Raw genomic sequence first — 21,378 nt, 5'->3', positions numbered from 1 at the left:
ACAGTAAAGCATCAAACAGACTGTCAAATTACAAGGGGAAGGTTAGGGAGAGGTGGGGGAGATAAGAGATCAATCAAAGGACTTGTATGCATGCATATAAGCATAACCAATGGATGCAAAACTCTGGAGGGTGGGGGCATATATGGGAGTGGGGTGTGGGGAGGGCAATGGTAAGATATGTACACATATAATACCTTAATAAAAAAATTGAAAAAAATAAAAAAATAAAAAAAAATAAAACTTTATATATTTGATATCCTATATAATAAAAGCCTAATATGCAAATTGTCCCCCGGGCTGTCGTTCGACCCAGAGACTGGAATTCAACTGCTCACTATGACGTGTGCTGACCATCAGGGGGTGGCGTGGAATGTGGCAGGCGTCGGAGATGCGGCGCTGGCAGCGGGTGGCAATGGGGGTGCTGCCGGCCCCGATGGGCCTCAATGAGAGCAGGACTGCAGCGGGATGGTGGAGCAGGTGAGTGGGTGGCGCCAGGCCAAGGTGGGTGTAAGCGGGGGCCCCATTGCCCGCTGATTGCCCCGCAGATGGCGACTGGTGGTGGAGGGGGGCGGAGCTGCCGCCTGGCTCCCAGGCACTGACAGAGCCAGGCAGGGGCCTTGGCCCTGATTGATCACCCTGCAGGCGGGATGGTGGAGCAGGTGAGGGGGTAGCACCAGGCCATGGCGGGGTGCCAGGCGGGGCTGTGGGACTGCAAGGCTAGGGGCACGAGCTGGGGATGCGAGCCTGGGGGTGCAAGCTGGGGCCTGATCCCTGCAGGCCACCCCAAGGGATCCCACCTGTGCACGAATTCGTGCACCGGGCCTCTAGTATACTTATAATAACAACAGTTTCCTTAAGTTCTTAAGACAGTGTTCGTCTATGAGAAGTGTTGATAATGCAATAATATGGTCCTTTTCTCCTAAAGTCCAATTGTCCATCAGGGCTACTGCTATGCCTACAAATGTTGCTGAATAGTTTGAAATAGACCAAAAGACTCTGTGATGGTGGCGGACTCCGATGCAGTGCTTATCAACATGCTGCATACTTAAACCAATCACACTAGACCTGCCAGGACCACCACTTGCTGAAATGAGAATATGCCCCCACAGGTACATGATGGCCCCACATGCCACTGCAACAGATGACCTGCAAGATCCAGGACTCAGCACAGCAGGATTCCCCGAAGATTTATCTAACATTGTTTCTGGTCTGAAATTTCCCTCTGATTCACCCCTTCAGCAAGTATTTATTGAGCATCTACTATGTTTCAGGCACTGGCATTACAGCAGAACAAAAATCCCTACCTTCAAAAAACGAAAAGACAATACTATCTGAGAATAGCAACAATTTCTAATTATTTGAAGTAATGTGAAGAAAGACTAGGCAGTAGATAAATGAAAAAGCCAGGCAATCCTCAAATCTAAATTAAATAATGCATTTCAATGCCCTCTTTTCTCATACCATGAACTAGAGTTAGACATCCAAGGAACTAGAGCTCCACACTCCAAGAGTTCCTGCCCACTCTCTAGTGAAAACAAGCAGGCAAGTGGTATCAGTACATCACTCATGGAAAAGAACAAACTGGCCAATAGAAAAGCTTGTATGTATAATCAAAATTACCTGTAAACTATTCTAAATCATCGCTGCTTAAATGTTCTTATTTATTCCTAAAATCCTTCCTGGGGAAAACAAACAACAAACAAACAAACTTCTTCCGGGCAGGACAAGATAAGTCCTTTCCCTTTGATTATAATCTAAGCAAAATAGAGAGTAGCTGACAACTCTTTCTTAAAATGATGACCTTTCATAAGCACGAAAGTATTATATGGTGAAGTGTGAGGAATACATACCTATAAAGTGCTTAGTGGTGTATAGTGTCAAGGTGATAAAGCTTTGAAAAGGAATCCCCAATATTTCTGTGGGGATGAATTACTGGTACTCAAATAGAGGGTGAGTAGCAGTGGAGGAGGAATGGAGGGCAGCATGATAATAAAGGGATCTGGGGATTCATATCACATCTTCCTGAAAAAGGGGACAGCTCTCGCCCCTACAGCTGTCACCCTGACACTACTCCCAGGAACACAAGTCTTTTAGACAATGAGCTGGTTATGATGGCAGCTGGTACCCCACAGTCTGTCCAGGTTGAGCTTCATGATCTCAATTACTTAGCCTTCTAAGACTCTCTGAGGACAGAGTTTCATCACAATTCAAAGCTCCAACTAGTGCTTGGATTAGGCCTAAAAGCCAGAAAGAAAGCCCTGGTCTGGGCCTGACATTCTAGGCATGGTTCAGTACAGCTCTGCTTCTAAGCTGCCTTATCCACCACTGTACTCCCAGCAACACACAGAATCTGCTCTGAGCCAACAAGCAATATGACTGGGTTGTATAGATGAGGCCTTAGGATGGAAATTAGCCAAGGGGTGAGGTTATGAAAACAAGGATAAGGGCTACTATGTAGCAAAAGAAGGACTTGGTAGTTAAGATTCATCAGATTCTAAACCTTAAAGAGTCACATATCATTCAGTTACTTCCTGGCCAGCTGGCAAAACACTGGTGGAGGAGCATCCAGAGAGCTAAGCCACTAGGAGTGGATGTAGGGACCTGGTGAGAGGTAAGGAATGATGGGGCAAGGCTGAATGATGAGAGGGTGCAAGCAATGAATACTTAGTCACAAAGCTTGTGGCTTGCTAAGATGTGGCAAAGGTATTAACAAAAGGAAAAATCACAAAAACATGCAATCGCTCAGGATGTTTGTAGGAGTTCTAAAACACCTACAAGCCAATTACCTATTAATATTACAAAGACTGATGGCAAAATATATAGTTACTAAACAGAAAACATTTTTTCACATCAAAAAATCTATTTTCCGCCCTGGCTGGTTTGGCTCAGTGGATAAAGCATTGGCCTGTGGACTGAGGGGTCCCAGGTTTGATTCTGGTCCAGGGAACATGCCCGGGTTGCAGGCTTGATCCCCAGTAGGGGGCGTGCAGGAGGCAGCCAATCGATAATTCTCATTGTTGATGTTTCTCTCTCTCTCTCTCTCCCTCTCCCTTCTTCTCTGAAATCAATAAAAATATATTTCAAAAAACAATATTTCCGCCCCCTGTACTAGACTTTAGCTTGAATCCTATAAATTTGACAAGTGAATATTCATGTTTTACTTTCACCTGAAGAGTTGCAAAACCCCCAAACACACTCACCATGGCTCCTCTATAGTATGCTGTCGTGATGGTTCGAAATCTTTCCTGACCTGCTGTGTCCCTAAAATTTTAAACAAAAGAGAGAGCTGTTTTAAAAGACATCACCAGCAACACTGAGGAGAGATCATTCTGGTCTGCTCACAAATGCAGTGGTTTCAGGGGAGGGGAATAAGATACAAAGGGAGCCTGTGTGTGTCTGTGAGCTGGAGGCGGTGGTGGCCACGGGAGCCTGTCAAGAGCTCACAATGACTTGTGCGAAAAACTTGGACTTTGATGATAAAAGCAGCAACAGGGAAATCCATGGCCTGCTAGGAACCGGCATGCTGAATTAGTCAAATACATATTGGGGGAGAACAGAATAGTTCTAAATTCTTGGACTCCTAGAGGTAGTTATAATCGTTTTAATAAATGCCTAATGATTCTGGCATTTTGCTCTCTTGAGTGAAAGTCTGATTTCTGTACAAAGAAAGCAACTGGGCTGGACTTACTGCTGTGTAAGTTCTGCTCAGCCAAGCACACTAAAATGGGTCCCCTCGAGAACTTTCTCAGCAATGGAGCCCGTAATTAAACGGGAACCTGGAGTTTAACACATAATGGCTGACAATGTTTCCAAAGACTTTCCAATATGAACAGCATTGCAAAGTTACATAAGCTTTCATATATTCTTGCTTTTTAGCTGATGGCGTACCATTAGAACACATTCTAAAAAACACAAATGTTTCCAATTACATTTATTGAAGTAAGTCCCTATAAAGCAGATCAAATTTACTTGGTATCTGGGAAAGTCAATACTCCTACATTTGCTACTTACCAGCAGAACTAATTCACTCCCTGTGCTACTAAGACAAACTAAATTGTACAATTTAACTGTAGGGAAGAAAGAGGCACTTGTGAAAATACACTAGAAATCTAATGCATACCAAACCCAAACAAGAGATGAAGGCCCAAGGGAAATATAATAAACTGAAAACATTAACAAATCCCTTAATATTTATGTAAAGCTTAGAAGATAGTCTCAGATGATGCCCACCACAGCCCAGTGTGTGTTATTACCAGCATCCTTATCATGCAGTAGAGGAAATGGGCTGGGGTGGGGTAGGCTGTGGTCCCAGTTCTGCCACTAACCAGCTCATACCCTTGGATGAGACTCAAGCCACCTACATCTCGGCTGTTTAGTGCAGGGCCAGGCCTCACCTCAGTCATCTTATCCAACCCTTCTGTCACTGATCAGAATTAGCTATACAGGGCACTTGTTTGGCACATGGCAAAGAAGTCATAAGGAAAATATAAGCCAAGCACCTTTGAGCAGACCAACATATTATTGATTCTAACACACTACTTGATTTAGAACCAGCTCTGCAGCGAGGCTGGAGGGGAAACCCTTCCATATGAAGTGCAGGTTGTGAAGACTAAATAGAGACCATTTGCTGCTGAGAGTACTCATAAGCAGTGCCCTGATGTTATATTGAACTCTAATTAGCTGATCACCCACAGGCGCCCAGAAACACTCCCTATTGTGATGATCAGGACCACAAGCACAGAATCAGAAATTCTCTTTACTTTCTCCCTAAAACACTGTTTTATATGTTTAAAATATTTGGCTTCTTACTAAATACCGATAGATGAAAAGGGCAGCCTGTGGTAACCTTCACAATGTTTTCCAATGACAGATACTGGGAACTACTATGCTAATATTATGAAATTGACATGATGCTCCGGGAGATTTGGGTTGTTGTCAGAGCTTTATCACTAACCACTCTAAATCCTAGTTTCCTCCTTGGTAAAAGAGGTGCTGTATTTCAATACAGTGTTCTCATTCTATTCCCATCCCGAGATTCAAGGATGAAAATCAGCCTTAAAAATAAGTTCACATCTATTGCTTTACTATTTTACCCTGTATAGTCTGTGGAGCTCTCAATTTCTAAGCTGTGTCTGCTACTGTCATCATCACACAATAGACCAGTACACATCAAGAACCTTTCCCCAGGCTCCAATTCTATATGGCTCACCATGGAAGGCCCTGTACTGAAAGAAATTAAACCAGCTTATAGGAGGTTAAAAAAAAAAAAATCTATGAGGAGTTTCTGAGTTCAAGTATAAAATATTCAACCTGGCAATCTGGAAGAACCATATTTATTCACTCTAGTTTGACAGATTCTTCAGGAATAAACCAGTCAGATTTGGGTGGTCTTAAGGAGATCTTTGCCTTGTATATTGCAACATGAGAGATGAGAAGTATAACTTTCTTCTTCCTATTGCTAGTCTAGTGTTCCTCATTTTTTTTTTTAATGAGAAGACATATACAAATAAATGATAAAATATCAGAGCTGGAGGGGAACTCAGACATCACCAGTTTCATCAGTCAGTTTACAAATGAAGAAAAGTAGGCCCTAAGAAGGGAAGCAACTGGCCCCACGCCCTCAATTTAGAGGTAGTCCTGGCAAGAACCTAGGTCTGCACTTCCTGTTTAGGGTTCCTACCACTTGACTACTAAGCTTTATCTGATTTCACAGCTGCAACAACTACAGTGAAGAAGTAATGTACACTCTAGAATTTAGTTTCCTCCCCGATAAAATTAGCATTTGGGAAGAATGAGTTCTCAGATCTCTTCTGGCTGTGAGTTAGTGAGGATATCATTCCTTACCTTCCCACTCTTGGTGGAGAGACCTTTGAATGCTTACCCATTTCCCCTTGGTTCTGACAAAGAAAAGATGTTTTAGCTATCACAGAATAGCTCTCACTTATCACAATGCACATTTAATTCCCACATTCAATTCCTAACTAAAGTAGAAACTCTTATGTATATATATAGTGTATATATATTAACTTACCATATCTGAAGCTTAATTTTCTTTCCATCAAGTTCTATCGTTCTGATTTTAAAATCAATTCCTGCCAGAAAAAGAAAGAAAGACATGCTAAATTTCTTCAAATGTAATCCAAGTCTTAGTAGAAAAAGAACAAAGATTTCTATTGAAAAAAAAAAAAAAAGTTCTCCAACGCCCTGGAAAATGTGAACACAGAAGAGGGTGTGAATGGTATGTTTCCTCTGAGTACAGGCTGAAGAAAGGAATTACTCTGCAAAGAATTCCTACATGTTAAATGCAATGTTTTATTTTGACACTAGAGGCCCGATGCACGAAATTCGTGCATGGGTAGGGTCCCTAGGCTTTTATTATATAGGATAAATGGATGACATCCCTCAAAGTTACATAATTTGGGTAGTTTGAGAACATGCCATATTTTCTACTTCCTGAAATATATATATATATAAACAATGTTTCCTACCCCCAGCCCCCATGCTCCGTCTGTCCCTAAAGACAGCCATGGGACCTCTTCACAATGTCTTCCTCATCTCCTCCTTCCAGTTGTTTCTTTAGAATCTGCAACTGGCTAAGCAAAAAGCAAAACAAAAACCCCCAAAACAAACAAATAAAAACCTTGTCTATTTGAGGGCAGGGATGGGAAAGCCTGTATATTTATTTTATACAGTTAAGAAGTATTTTACATACATTTTAATAAATGTTCCCCACATCTTACTGGCTAGAGCTGAAATAACTAAAATAGTTTTAACCCTGGCTGCACTTTAGAATTAATTGGGAAACTTTAAAAGACAACAACAAAAACCCCTTATAACTAGGCCTGCTCCCTTCCCAAAATTCTGAGATTCTGACTTAAATGGCCAAGGGTAAGGTCTGTGCACTAGTAATTTTCAAAGCTCTCTAGGTATTTAATTCTAATGCGAAGCCAAAGTTAAGCACTCAACTGAGCCTGCCAGGTAGCATGGGAAAGTCATTTGGGGCTCAGGTGGTCACTCCAAGTTCAACCCCTCCCTCACCTATTTCTTCCCCACTATGGCATCTCAGTACTTATTTAGCAGTTTCAACTACAAAACACCACAAAGTCCTGGATAATTATCAGCATGCTCTGTCGGGAACATGCTGCCACTCTTTCTCTAATGGGACCTTGTTAGTGAGTACAACTCGGTTGCAGTTTGCTAAACTCTCATCATCTGGCTACTCAAGCTTTATTTTAAAATTTTCTATTCTTTTGTATTCTATACCGAACCATGTAAAGTGGTTTCCAAGACATTTAAAAAGCACACATGTCAATTATGTATCCTCTAAATTGACTTAAGCATTAACTTAAGCATTAGTTATCTAGGCGGTGGGGAGAGCCCTCAATGGCTATGCTACCACAACATTTCTATATATCAACATCGAGAGCACCCCAAAAGGCCGCTTGCCAGCTCCAGCTTCATATAATGCCTAGGCTTAACCAAGTGGGTTTTCCCCTTCTTCGTGTGGCACTTCCCCCCCCCCCCCCCCCGGGGACCAGTTTTAGGTGTTCTTGTATATCTTGAAATAGACAACTATCACACCCAAGCTAATCTAGTAGGGCAGCTTCTCAATATTCATTTTCCTCACTAATAACCACTGTTACTGTTAGCAAGTCCAATCTGAGACCCAATATCCCAGGTTACCTGGCTCATGTTTCCTCCGGGTACCTCACTATTGCAGGGTCATCAGTGGCAGGAGCAACACTTAGCAAAACCGTACACATATTATTGTTAGCATCACACAGATTTTACTGTGGCCCTCATTCATTGAAGATTTAATACGCACTGATTTTTATTGTGATTTATCTTTTCATACATCTCCGAGTTCAGTGTAACGAAGACCCTCTAGGAATTCTCAGCTATCCTTTATGTTTTTTTTGGTCCAGACATTAAGAACAGTGCCCAACAGGTATTCAATTAATGTCTCTTGATATTAACATTTTAAGAAATTCATAATTTTCCAAATTCATAGAAACAGAAAATAGGATGGTAGTTCCCAGGCAATGCAGGGGGGGGGGGGAAGAGAGTAATTGTTCAATGGGCATACTTTAGGATTTGCAAAACTCTCTAAAGACTTGTTTGACAACAACGTGACTATATTTACTGAACTGTACACTACTGAACTATACACTTACAAATATGGTTAAAATGATAAATTGTGTGTGTGTGTGTGTGTGTGTGTGTGTGTGTGTGTGTGTGTTTAAACCATAATAAAAAAAATACATGACTTTTAAAATATAGACTGTATAGCTGGAAAATTAACTCTCTCAATTGGAAGGCTACTATCCAACATTCCATCATTTAATAGTTCATTCACCGTTTAAATAAGAGATGATATATATCAAATGCCTGTTCATATGAATACTTTCCTTATTCTGGCTCATTGAGATGATAACTCCTGTTCTTCCAATGTTGTTTTTGCCTGTAGTTGGGAGTCATGGGCAACTTTTCCACCTTCATTCAACAAAGCCATTTTGAAGCTCCCTTAAAGTCTCAGTTACTCTCCATTCATTTAAAACATTTAGGAAACATTCTACTGACCTAGCCTTTTGTTTTTTGTATTTGTTAGAAGGATTACCTTTCTGTTATCTGAGAAGGTTTTACCATTATCTGGGAAACTTAACCATCTTTTCACTATTCAGTGGTTTTCAATGTTTGTAAGAGTTGTGAACTGGTATTTAGCTTTTGTTTACGCGCCTGTCGGGAGCCAGTTGATAGACAAATGCTGTAGAGCACAGTCAAATCAACACAACTTGAATTCCACTAAAAATGGGAAATGTTGTTTATATTATTATTGAAAAGCACAGAACCTGGAAGTTAAAAGACCCAGACTGTCGGTTAGGGCCTGTCATTAACAACTTTTCGGAGGTTGATTAATTGCCTGAATCTCTATATCCTCCTCATCCTTAAAAGCTATTGAGAGGATCTAACAGGTAAATTAGATGATGTGTATGACTGTGCTGTGGGAACTCTGAAACTCAATGTAAGTGTAAGATATTACACATCCAGATTCTATTATCCTGCAGATCTTGTCACGTCACGCATGGATTATAATAACAGTTTCCCAGGACGCTGTGCCCACCTCTCCCCCTGGTCTCACTCCCCTGCCCGACACAGTGAGAGTCACTTTCAGCAATCCCTGAGGTAATGCCACCTCACTATTTAAGAGGCTGTGGATCCAACTTCCAGCTTCCTCAGCCTGGCCACGCAGCCTATTCCACTGGATACACCGCTCTCCCGACACTGCCTCCGAGCCGCCCTCCCTTAGGCCTCTGTTCCTCTCAGGGGCCTGCACCCGTCCTCCCCTCGGCGTGTGCGTGGCCACCTCACTGGGCAGCCTTCTCTGAGGATGCCTCTTCACCCAGGCAGTTCCTCTCTCCCTCCCTCCTTCCTCAGCTGTCTACTCAGCCATGTCCATCGCTTCTCCCAGGCCTGCCTTTGGCCAGTAATTCAACCCTGTTATTTGGCTTATTAACATGCTCTGAATTGGTCTCACATCAAGCAAGAGCTCCATCCTCTCTGCCAGCCAGGCTGCACAGAGAAACATGCATACAGTAGACACTAAGTGAAAGGTTAAATATGCTTACGACATTGCAGAAAGGTTAAATTCTACTAAGTGTGGAGAGAGCTAGGAAAACCATGGAAGTCCAAAGTGTTCTTAGTATACTACAGTAACAAGAGTAAGGATGGTGAGAAATCTTATTACAGTAAAAAAGTGAAGATCATTATATTGCACTTAGTTCGACAACACTATCAGTAGAATATATAGATTAATAATCACTTTACTTTTTAAAAGAAAAATAACTTTCTGAGGCTACTCCAAGATTAAAAAAATAACCACTCATAAGAATAACAAGACAATTATATCAATTAGGATGCTTTCTGCTGCAACAGAAACCGCAAATCAAACTATCTTAAGGTAATTTGTTGACTCATATAACAAGCCCAGTGGTGAGTCGGGGTTTGGAGATGGCTCGATCCAGTAGTTCCGGCTCATTTCTCTGCATCTCCTTTGGCTCTACCCTCCTGGGAGTATCAACTGCATCCTCTGACTGATAGCAGTTCCTGACCACAACAGCAATACCAAGAAGAAAAGAGATCATCTTCCTGTGTCTCTTTCTTAAAAGTGAAGAACTGTTTCCCCAAAGCCTCCAGTGACCTTTCCTTCAAGTCTCATTGTTGGATTCATAACCAGATTTATAACCACGGGTAACCACGGGCATGTCACGTTCTGGGGACTAAGGCTGAGTTCCTGAACCAATCACTGCCTAGTCAGTTAGCAAGATTAAATTAATCAAAGCCTATCCTAAATTTAGATAAATCAAGTCCCATTCCCCAGAGCTGGGTCACTCCTCCAGATCCACAGGCTACTAAAATTAGGAGAGCAGAAAAGCTGTTGAATCAGTCATAATATCTGTTAGAATAATATTCAAATCTATCTAATTAATACTTTATATTCATAGCCATATGAAACAGAAAAATCATAACAGCTATCCCTACTACCATGAATGTCATTAAATTTCATGATAACTAGAGTACTTCTTGGAAGGTAATTTCGCCTGGTCTTCAGCCACAAAGCAGAAAATATGAAGATAAAAAAAGGACAATGAGCAACCCCAATAGCAAAGACGACATCTCTGTGGTTAAACTGTGATCACTCCCAGGAGAGTCCTCGAGCCCACAGTCCCAAAGGCCTGGCTTGTGCTCCAGCCCCAAACGATTAGACTGCAAAGGAGGGGCTGTCATATCAACAGCAGCAAGAGCTACATTACAGCCTATCCTGCAGTAAGGGAGCGACTTTTTTTTTCTTTCCATTTAAAAGGACTATATAACTTCAAAAAACATAGCTTTGAAGGGCATTACATTTTGGGTCAAAATGCCCTTCCGTTCTCAATCACCTTTTAGAAAGCATCGCTGTCTTCTGGCAGCATATCATACAATAATTCATGTTCAAAATCATGACCCTGAGTCATCTCAACTCATAACCACCCATGAGCCACCAGGCTGCATGCAGCTTTCCCAGCTAGCCAACAGTATGTATCATTTTTATATATACCCAGATGTAATTTAAGTATAAAAACATGCATGAGAATGATTATCAACAAAACCCAGATAACTGTTACCTTTGGAGAGAAATGGAAGAGGAGGGATTAGGAAGGCACTTCAACTCTGTAATTATTTTTAAAACTATGTGGTGGTACATGGATGTGGAAGTGTTTTATATTATGTACTAGAGGCCCGGTGCACGGAATTCATGCACTGGGGGGAAGGGTGGTGTCCCTCAGCCAAGCCTGCACTCTCTCCAATCTGGGACCCCTCGGGGGATGTCTGACTGCCAGTTTAGTAGGACATCCCCCTCACAATCTGGGACTGCTGGCTCCTAACCACTCGCCTGCCTGCCTGCCTGATTGCCCTTAACTGCTTCTGCCTGCCAGCCTGATCACCCCCTAACCGCTCCCCTACCGGCCTGATTGGTGCCTAACTGCTCCCCTGACGGCCCAGTCGCCCCCAACTGCCCTCCCCTGCTGGCCTGGTCGCCCCCAACTGCCCTCCCCTGCCTGCCCGGTTGCCCCCAACTGCCCTCCCCTGCTGGCCATCTTGTGACAACGTGGGGGTGGCCATCTTGTGACGGCATGTGGGACAGCCATCTTGTGATGACATGAGGGCGCGAGGGCCACCTAGGCTTTTATTAGTATAGATACTTGGAATTGTTCATAATTTTTAAAAAGCAATGATTATTTATCTAGAAAAAGGAGGTATGGAGGCACTCATTCACTCCTGGTAGAAAAATCAAACCAAATTTTAGAGATGAAAGGCACCTTCTAGATTTACTGGGGAGGCAGAGCAGGCACCACCTCCCACCTTTGTTCCATTTAAAGAGGGCCTGTGATCAAGAGCAAGACTGGATCAAATTCAGAAAACAAGGGGGCAGAGCAAGGGCTGGTGCTAGAGCAAGAAGTGCTGGCTACTCAGATTCTAAGCAGGGGTTCAGGGCCATTTCCTTCCCTGCCTGGAGGAATAGGCGCTTCCATTTGGGCCAAGGGCAACAGGAAGAAGACACATTTGGTCACTGCTGGGAGTGGCACTCTGGTTGGGGAACAAAGGAGTTCTGATTTTTCATTCCAAAGGCTGGAAGGAGGGAGCTGGGACAAGGGAGCGGGGGAGGGGGCCTCTGCCTGCCCCTCTGAGGAGAAGATAAAGTCGGACTTGAAGCCTGTGCATTGTCCAGGCGATTCACAGGAACAAGAGCTGGCAGAGACCAGGTAGTGAGGCTTTAGTGAAGGATATGAAGTCAGCACTTACGAAAAGACAGCTTATCAGATATTTCCCAGAAACCTGTGGTGTAACTGGAGGGAGGGCTTGACCAGCAGGACATAGGGAAAGAAACTTTGAACCAGACTCAGCCCCACAGCTAACAGACCTAACGGGGAAAAGGAACTTGGAATGACCAGTATTGGGCCACCTTTTATTCCACAAATTAGATATAATTTAACATGGAAAGGGAACAGATTCACAAAATTATTTTACACTAAAGTCAAATTAGCCAACAGATATTAATAATCTAACCCAGTGGTCGGCAAACTGCGGCTCGCGAGCCACATGCGGCTCTTTGGCCCCTTGAGTGTGGCTCTTCCACAAAATATCATGGCCTAGGCGAGTCTATTTTGAAGAAGTGGCATTAGAAGAAGTTTAAGTTTAAAAAATTTGGCTCTCAAAAGAAATTTCAATCGTTGTACTGTTGATATTTGGCTCTGTTGACGAATGAGTCTGCCGACCACTGATCTAACCTTTTCTGTCCAGGAGAATAGGGAGGTTTCCCCTGGGTTTGTGAATGAATGATAGGATACCATTGCTGCAGTGTGGGAAAGAGTAGGAAGGACTTTTCCTGGCCTTAAGACTAACTCTCTGGGGCCAGCCAGTTGTCCTGACCTTCAGCATAAGCTGTGACTTGTTGCATTTTTGCTCTGTGGGTGGTGCGGCACATACACAGCTCTGTCTCCTGCCTGTGTACTTGCTGGGCTTACTCCAGGGCAAGTCTGCTGCCTGACCCAGGAAAACCAGGGGTGGAGAAACAGCAGGGACCTTCAACTGAGGTTTTAAATACCTCATTCCCACTGAAATTCTTTTAAAAATCCAATTTGGATGCAGTCAGGAGAGACACAAAAAAAGAATTCAGATTTCTGGGATATTTAGCCTCCCAGTGAATGACAACAATGCAAGATTCCAATGCTGGGTGTAACATCAACAAAGCAAAAACCTGGGTTATTGATCCCCTTTGACCTACATTAAGAAGCAGAAAGTTAACACTGCACTTTTACAATTAAAACATGTACTTTGTTTCAAAAGGACATTTGGAAACAACATCTGTGACCCCAGGCTATCCAAATGTGGTCTTTCTATTTACATTTCAGAGATATCCCAGAAACAGAAAAAAGTTTCTTAAATATTAAAACCCTCTTTAAGAAATGGTGTGTTCACTTCCTTACTTAGATTTTTCTTATTAACTAGAGGCCCGGTGCATGGATTCGTGCACCGATGGGGTCCCTCTGCCTGGCCTGCGCCCTCTCGAAATGTGGGGCCCCTCGGGGGGTGTCAGGCTGCTGGTTTTGGCCCAATCCCCGCAGGCCAGGCCGAGGGACCCCGCCAGTGCAGGAATCCATGCACCGGGCCTCTAGTGTGCATGTAAGATCTTTGGTTAATCTCTTTCCGTCCTCCCTCCTCCCCCCTTCCCTCTGAGATTCATCAGTCTGTTCCATGTTTCCATGCCTATGCATTGAGCATCTGCCCCCAGGTAATCAGTGCTCGTCATAGCTACTAATCGAACAGTCAAATGGTCACTTAGGCTTTTATATATATAGAATATATAGATGATAAAGATATAATGTAGATGGATTCTGCCAGTTTTGAAACTTCGACACCCACATTTTGCTTATGTTTTTTTGTGTGGACTTTTAAATTGGAGATTAATGAAATTTTAGAGTAGCTGATTTTAGGGGAATTAGCTAAAAATCTCTAATTAGAAGAACAGATTCCTGAAATAAGAAAAAATATGAGTCACAGATTGAAGCTTTAATATACTTTTTTTTTTTCCAAAATAAATTAAGGTCTTGGAGAAAGTACGCAAATTTAGAAATAAAGGTAAGAATGTTACTTAGGTTGAAAAAAAAAAGGAGTTCAAGACATTGCTCTTTGGCAAATACCCATTTTGTAAGTTCATAACAGCATTATTTTCTCCAAGTACCAATTTTGTGGCATATAGTTAGAACCATTTAATTTTTTGTTTTATTTATATTCAAATTTACAATCTATTTTTTGTTTGTTTGTTTGTTTGTTTGGAAATTAGAAAGTCTAAAGTTTAGAAGGGAAAACACTTTAAAAGTAAGTTTAAAAGAGACTTTAACAACAGTTTGAAATGATCACTGGCAGCCAAATATGTTAATTTTGTTAAATCCAAAATTGGACAGGGGGATTTTTTAAAAAGTGGACTAACAAGTGATCTTTGAATATAACTGGTCCTTAAAAAAGACATCTGACTTTTTTAAAAAAGAAGACAGAAAGAAGACTAGAATTTTTCAGATTTCTTTGGCTCTTCCATTCTGTGACTAGGAAGTGATATGCTAAGCCCCATTTATGGTGTAAATCAAGTGACACATATTACCACTTCCTGCTGAAAAAGCTGCACATCTTGACACTCTTAGAACACTCTAATTGTTACTGAATTAAATTCAACTCTTGGCATTCTTTATAATATAACTGTACCTATAAAATCTAATCACACTAACAAACGATAACAAACTCAAACTAATTCAGGAAATTAGGAAGGATTTACTAATTTTTAGTTGAGCCATAATCATATGTGTGACAGATACAAAAATAGTACAGTTAAGAATAGTTTTAAGTAATGCCTATATTTGAGAGTCTCCAAGGGTTTAAAGATTTAAATATAAAGATTTAATTAACCCTTTATATGTATTTGGGAAAATAAAAGGGCAAAATGACAAATCATTATATACAAATTACAAATCATTATATACAAATCATTATATACTTTATATACTAAAAAACTACTAAAATATAACTATGTTTTGAATCACAAATAAAAGGTTCCTAAAATGCTAGAACTACCAAAATATCAAGAGAGAAAAACAGAAATAGCAAAGGAAATGTAATAACACAGCTACAATCTTAGGAAGCATTGAGAATTTTAAATCTGATTAAAGAACCAGCAAAGATTACCCAGGATTCAGCTCCCCATCTGAGAATGGGCAAAAGAATGCATGACTAGTCTCTTTTGCAAATCTTGCACTTTCAAAATGAAATGTGCTTTAAGTGTTACTCAATCTGGAAGTAGCAATGTGCTTGAAGTTGTCAAAATGTAGATTCTAAATGTTCTCAAAGAAGGGATGTTTTACCATCAATAAAATCCTATATAATAAAGAGGTGATATGCAAATTGACCATCACGCTGTCACAAGATGGAGGTGCCCCAGTGAGGGTGGGGCAGGCTGCACTGCGCGCCTGCCTCCGGAGTCCCCTCAGCCCCAGTGGGAGCCTCGGGTCCTCCTGCACCCCCCACTGACTGACAGCTTGCCCAGGCTCCTCCAACAAGCTGCCCATCCTTCTCTTCCTACCTCCCCCGAAGCTGAAGCCTGACTATGGTGTCCAACAAATTGGAAGTTATAACTCATGTCATTAAGAGTATCCTCCATTCCTCAGCCAGGGCCGGCCGGTCCGCGCTCCTGCTGCCGGAGTCCCCTTAGCCCCACCAGGGGCCTCGGGTCCTCCTGCACCCCCCACTGACTGAGACTCAGGCAAATAGGGCTGGCTGAGGCACAGGCAATCCACTGATGGCGGCTGGTCCGGCCCGAGGTTCAGGTAACCAGGGCTGGCCGAGGTTTGCACTGCCGGCAGTGGCAGCAGCAGAGGTGTGATGGGGGTGTTGCCTTCCCCTGATCAACTGGGTCACCTCACGCCTCTGAGGGCTCCCGGACTGTGAGAGGGGGCAGGCCAGGCTGAGGGACACCCCCTCCAGTGCATGAATTTTCATGCACTGGGCCTCTAGTCTTTTCATAAAGAGCCTAATTTATTAACTAAACTTTTTTGAAGAATAAAGATTCAGAATGCCTCTGAGATTTCCATTTCTTTCCTGTTATTAATTCATGAGCATCTCAAGAACCAAACTGCTCCTAAATGAAACCACGTGCATTTCCTCTGCTCCACCTACTGTTTCTGAGAAGGTGTACCTTTATAGCAGGCAAACCCCTCTACTATGAGTCACTACCACCTTCCTAAACCTGGAATTTCCTTGTTTGTACTTTGACAATTGAGGGTCAAAGTACACTGTTTCAGTTAAGGATGAAGGGAATATTGTGGTTATTCAAAAGATGACGATAAAAAGGCAAATCCATAACTATTGTTATGGGGAAACCATACTGCCAAATCACTGAAATTATCACCGGAAAAAATTACAACCACATTCCAATGATGTTGCACCAAAAATGCAGTGAAACTGATCTGCCAGATCCTTCCAAGTATGACCATGTATCATGTTTTCCATTCATCTGGAGGTAAGTGAAAACTAAAAAAGGAAAGAAAATCATAAAGTAATAGAACTAAGTAACAATACTACATGGGGCAACTAACTAAAAACAAGTGATATATATGTTTCCCTTTGAGAATGAGTTCTTAAAAGAGGAAAAACAAAAAAGATTGTTACCAATGTAAAATATATATGGGTTTTCCCATAACAAAAGTTTAAAGTTAGCAACGAGGGCTGAAACAAACTCTGGATACAATCTTATTATTTTCCAGGAAAATTTCCAAATCACGTCTTTAGAAAGATTTCAGCTTATAGTGGTGCAAACTGTAAAATTTAGCAATTTTCCTCACGCAGTTAATACGAATCAACTTTTTTAGGGTGGGATGGGGTGTCTGTAACAAATTACTTGAGGCCGAAGAGAAGACTCATCTAGTCAGACTCTCCTGCAATACCCACCTCATCTCTTCCCATCCTTCTCTCCCGCTGACTTTGTCTAGATAAAAGGAAAGTCATCAGAGATAATAAAATAAATATAACTGCAAATTCACAGTGCTCAGAATCTAGTTAGCAAAAAGGCTTTTCTTGATCAGCAGCAACATCAATGCCACAAAAAGTGTAGTAAAAGTAAGCAGCACGTACAGCTCACTGCAGCCAGGGTGACAGATGGATAATGATAATAAGCTACTGCCAATGAGGAGGGCTAAAGCAAACAGATGGAGTATATGCAAGTAAAAGAATGAGACAAAAATCAACAAAAATGACACTGATTACAATTTTTCCCAATCAAAAATGAAAAACGTCTACCAATGATAACATCATCCTCATTTGTAAACACCATTTCCCTGTAATACAAAAGTTTAAAGTTGACAGCACTCTATAACCTTTATGTATACAGTTAACACTTCTACAAGCCAATTATGCATCTCACATATATATAGTCATCCACCTCTAAATATTTAAGACATTTTTCTAACTTTATAGGGTGATAAAAAATTCCGCTGCCTAACTACTTCCTTGACTTGCCTTGTAAAACTGAATACAATGTTACAACTGGGCTGGGAAACAAGATTTTCTCTAACATATGTTTCAGACTTACAAATGCCATCCCCACTAATGAAGGAGCTCGAACACTTCATATTTTCTTTCGTTCCCATTGTCCCCTAGCTAACTGCCACTTTAAATACACAAAGGATGAGTAATAATTATATTCAAAGCATAAAATGAGTGGGTTGTCAAAATATGCTATAGTGGACTTCACATTGGACCATTATTCGCCCTAATTCTAAATCCCAGTGTTTGTGAGGGTTGGGGAAGAAGAAAACCTAAACAATATTGACAAGAGACTGTTTTTTTTAAAGCCATCCTGATACTGGAAAATCAGCCAGTGCCACACAAAATAATTTCTCCAAAATTGAGCAAAAATTATTTCAAGTTATATTTTATCAGCTTGTTTTTATAAAACCAAGTTCAAAGTGCAACATACTATTAAGTCCCTGCCCCATCCACTCCCAACACCAAGACAGAGGCCTCAGGTGTTAAAGCAAGAAACTTAATGCAGTTTCTACTAACCAGCCCTCAATCTTGGATAGGAAAATTATTCACCTTATGTTTCCCTTTACCCACTTCCTTCAAGACATACAGTTCTTTTCTTTTTTTAACCCTCACCTGAGGATATGTTTGTTGATTTTAGAAAGGGATGGATGGAAGGGGGGGGGGGGGGGGGGAGAGAGAGAGAGAGAGAGAGATAAGCATCAGTGGGTAAGAGCCCTGCCTGGTGAAGCACATTAAGGACCACTGAATGACTGTTAGCATCTGTCTTTCTCAGGCAAGTTTACAAAGTTACAAATACAAAATGTTTTTAAAACACCATAATCAGGCAGGCAGTGCTCCAACTGCCAAACATATAAGATACAAAAGACTCATTTGGAAGTCTCTGACCTGACCTTGGGTCCTGGAGGGCAGTGACCCTTACTTCCTCAACAGAGTACCTGGGAGTGAGTGCCCAAGAGCTATGTCTTCTCTTAGGTAAGTACAGACACACTTCCTTGAAAATACCCTCTCCCCGCCCCCCCCACACACACACATCCCTTCCCCTTATTTCTCAATGCTAGAGTAGCCACTGAAGGCCTTGCATCTTTTTCATCATGAAGGAATATTATAAAAAGTAACCCTTGATCATATCAAGGTTATATGGAAACTTAGAAAGTATTTATGTTATAAAAGCAAAATACAATGTGTACTATCTCTGTAACTAGGTAGAAAACATGTGCATATGGCCAGCAACATGTGAAACAGTAAAGTAGTTATATTAGGGTATGTTATTGTGAGATGATTTTCAAAATTATGAACTTAAAATTTTCATCTACTCTTCTATTATTTTTGCAGTAAGCAATTTTGAAGAAAATTTTACACATGTTAAAGTTGAAATAGTACTCACTATAATTATACTTCAAATTCTGGATTAACCTTTTGCACTCGGATGTCGAGTGTGACTCAACACGGTTAGCTTTAGAATAAAGGAATCGAGAAAAAAGCAAGCGAGTGCAAAGGGTTAAAGAAGCTTTGGGGGACTGCTCTTGCAAAATCTTATCACCCTATGTAATAAAAGGCTAATATGCAAATTGTCCCCTTGGGAGTTCGACCAACCAGGAGTTTGACCACTTGCTATGATGTGCGCTGACCACCAGGGGGCGGTGTGGAATGAAGCAAGACCCCGGCTGGCAGCTGGCAGCTGAGGGAAGGAAGGCCCTGAATGGCCCTGATCGCTGGCCAGGCCTAGGGACCCTCCCCGTGCACAAATTTTGTGCACCGGGCCTCTAGTTGGGTATAATACTGTTTCTATGGGGGGAAAAGCATTGATAAAGCACACCAAACAAACAGGTCACGCACTCCATCTGAAAGAGCCTGTGCTAACTGAAGATTTCAACCATTATTTACCAAATAGCTTGGACAAATTTTTCCTTTTTTCTCTAATTCCTACAGTTACAGTTTATTGGCTATCACCTGAACAAGAACATGTGGGAAGAGAAAGAAAGGGATAAAGAAATGTGAGCTTGCTTTCACAGGATGTGTCTTTGTGGCATCTGCAGACACAAATCCAGGAGGAAAGGCATCATCTGCAGGCTGTATTTTCCATGCTATCCCGGTCCCTAATTAACACAGATAAATCTGAGTTTGCCATACTATAATTTATTAGTCATATTCAATTAATCTAATCAGTTTTAAAACAGGAGAGGGCAACAGTGCAAGCTTTAATAAAGTGAGCTCATTGGACTTTGGAAGCTGCTCAGCTGAGGCTCACGGTGAATTCCCACACACCCAAAGGGCAAATGTGGCCTTGGTGAATAATTTGCATTGTCTATTTTTAACTCATCTTTCTAGTCCTAAGGACCCATATTACAATGTGGATTAGAAAAGAGAAACAGCAGGCACATATAGATTATTTAAAAAGTAAACTCAGGGGTACAGAATCCTGGGCTCTTAAGTGTGTGAGGGATGAGTAGAGCCAGAGAACTGCCATACATAAACACCTGAGAAAATAACTAAGCAAAACAAATGACCGTCAAGTTGAAAATTTTACTTCTGCGGTCAAAAAGGTGGTATTTTACAATGTTAAGTTTATCTACTCAGTTTTTGAACTGATGCAAAAGTATACTGATAGCACCCTAACTGTAATCCTCAATTACTAATATGAAAAATAAAACCAGAATGACCTACTCACATGATCATTTCACAGACACACTGTCAGTTCAAGGATGTCCTCAGACAAGCCCAGGGCAGGATTTCCACATCTGGTGGTCACAACATTATGTTCCCAATTTGGACAGTATAGTCATTAGGTCAGGAAACGCATACAACAGTGATGCAAAGAAGTTAAACATGACACACAATGACTGTGTATTTTTAACCCCAGATGGTCTGTCAGCAAAATGAGGAGGGTGAAGGAAAATGTCACTGGCCCTTTTGGGCATAGAAGGGATCACAACCATTGGGCTGTTCTTTGCATGAACTTCTGAAAGTGACAGAAGAAAGCAGAAAAAAATTGTACACTCAGAAAAACTGATATTTAATCTACTTCAGATAAGCCTTTGCAGGTCTCAAGGTTGAAGTCCATGCTTATAGATTATGATACTAACTTAGCAACCGATTCTTCAGCCTTTGTGTGAGTACAATCCATTCTCAAATGATAGAATAGGAACTGACTGAGAAATAGAAACTGGCAAGCTTTACTTGGGCTATACAAAAGAAACGGCTAAAGATTTCTCAACCACATAGGATGCAATGAGGTTCAGCTTAGTCAGATATAGTCACACTTAATGAAAATCAAGTTGACTAATGAAAGAGCAAGTTTTCGTATTTAATTTCACAAGAAGTATTGAGGCCAACATAGACCTGACCCTGTACTAGGCACCAAGAAATACAAAGAAGGGAAGTTATGGGTCCTAGGGAGCTCCTAGGCTAACAGTCACTAAAATTTCATAACGTGAAAATCCTACACCATACTTGAATCTCTTCAGGAGCAGGAACTAACAACAGATGACAAACGGAAAGAAAACATGATTTTCTAAGATAAAAAACTGCCTGCTTTAATTCTGTTATTCCCACAAGCAAGCATATAATTATCTCCCTAAAGGCTGAGAATAAACAAGTGGCATTTGTCTATCACAAATGGCAAAAATAGTAACAGCAATTTTTCACTGTTGTTTAGAAATCAATTTGACTTAAGATTTAAGAGGGATTTTTTTTCTTTAAGTACCCACGATCGTATCACCTTCACATTCCCTCCCAGCACTCCAGTAT

General features: G+C 41.4%; 1 protein-coding gene across 1 annotated transcript in view; it reads right to left on the bottom strand.

Annotated features, from left to right (window-relative positions):
- Window positions 1–21,378, bottom strand: part of RAB8B (RAB8B, member RAS oncogene family) — a 70,952-nt gene that overhangs the window by 21,358 nt on the left and 28,216 nt on the right. The window contains exons 2-3 of the mRNA XM_079767621.1: window positions 6,032–6,092; window positions 3,201–3,261 (exon numbers count right to left, since the gene is read on the bottom strand). Coding sequence (XP_079623747.1) covers window positions 3,201–3,261; window positions 6,032–6,092 — 122 coding nt within the window. The remainder of the gene's footprint in view (window positions 1–3,200; window positions 3,262–6,031; window positions 6,093–21,378) is intronic.

The sequence above is a fragment of the Cnephaeus nilssonii genome, assembly GCF_951640355.1.
Source record: "Cnephaeus nilssonii genome assembly, chromosome: 4".
Classification (NCBI taxonomy): Eukaryota; Metazoa; Chordata; class Mammalia; order Chiroptera; family Vespertilionidae; genus Cnephaeus; species Cnephaeus nilssonii.
This window is presented reverse-complemented; position numbering and strand designations above follow the sequence as displayed.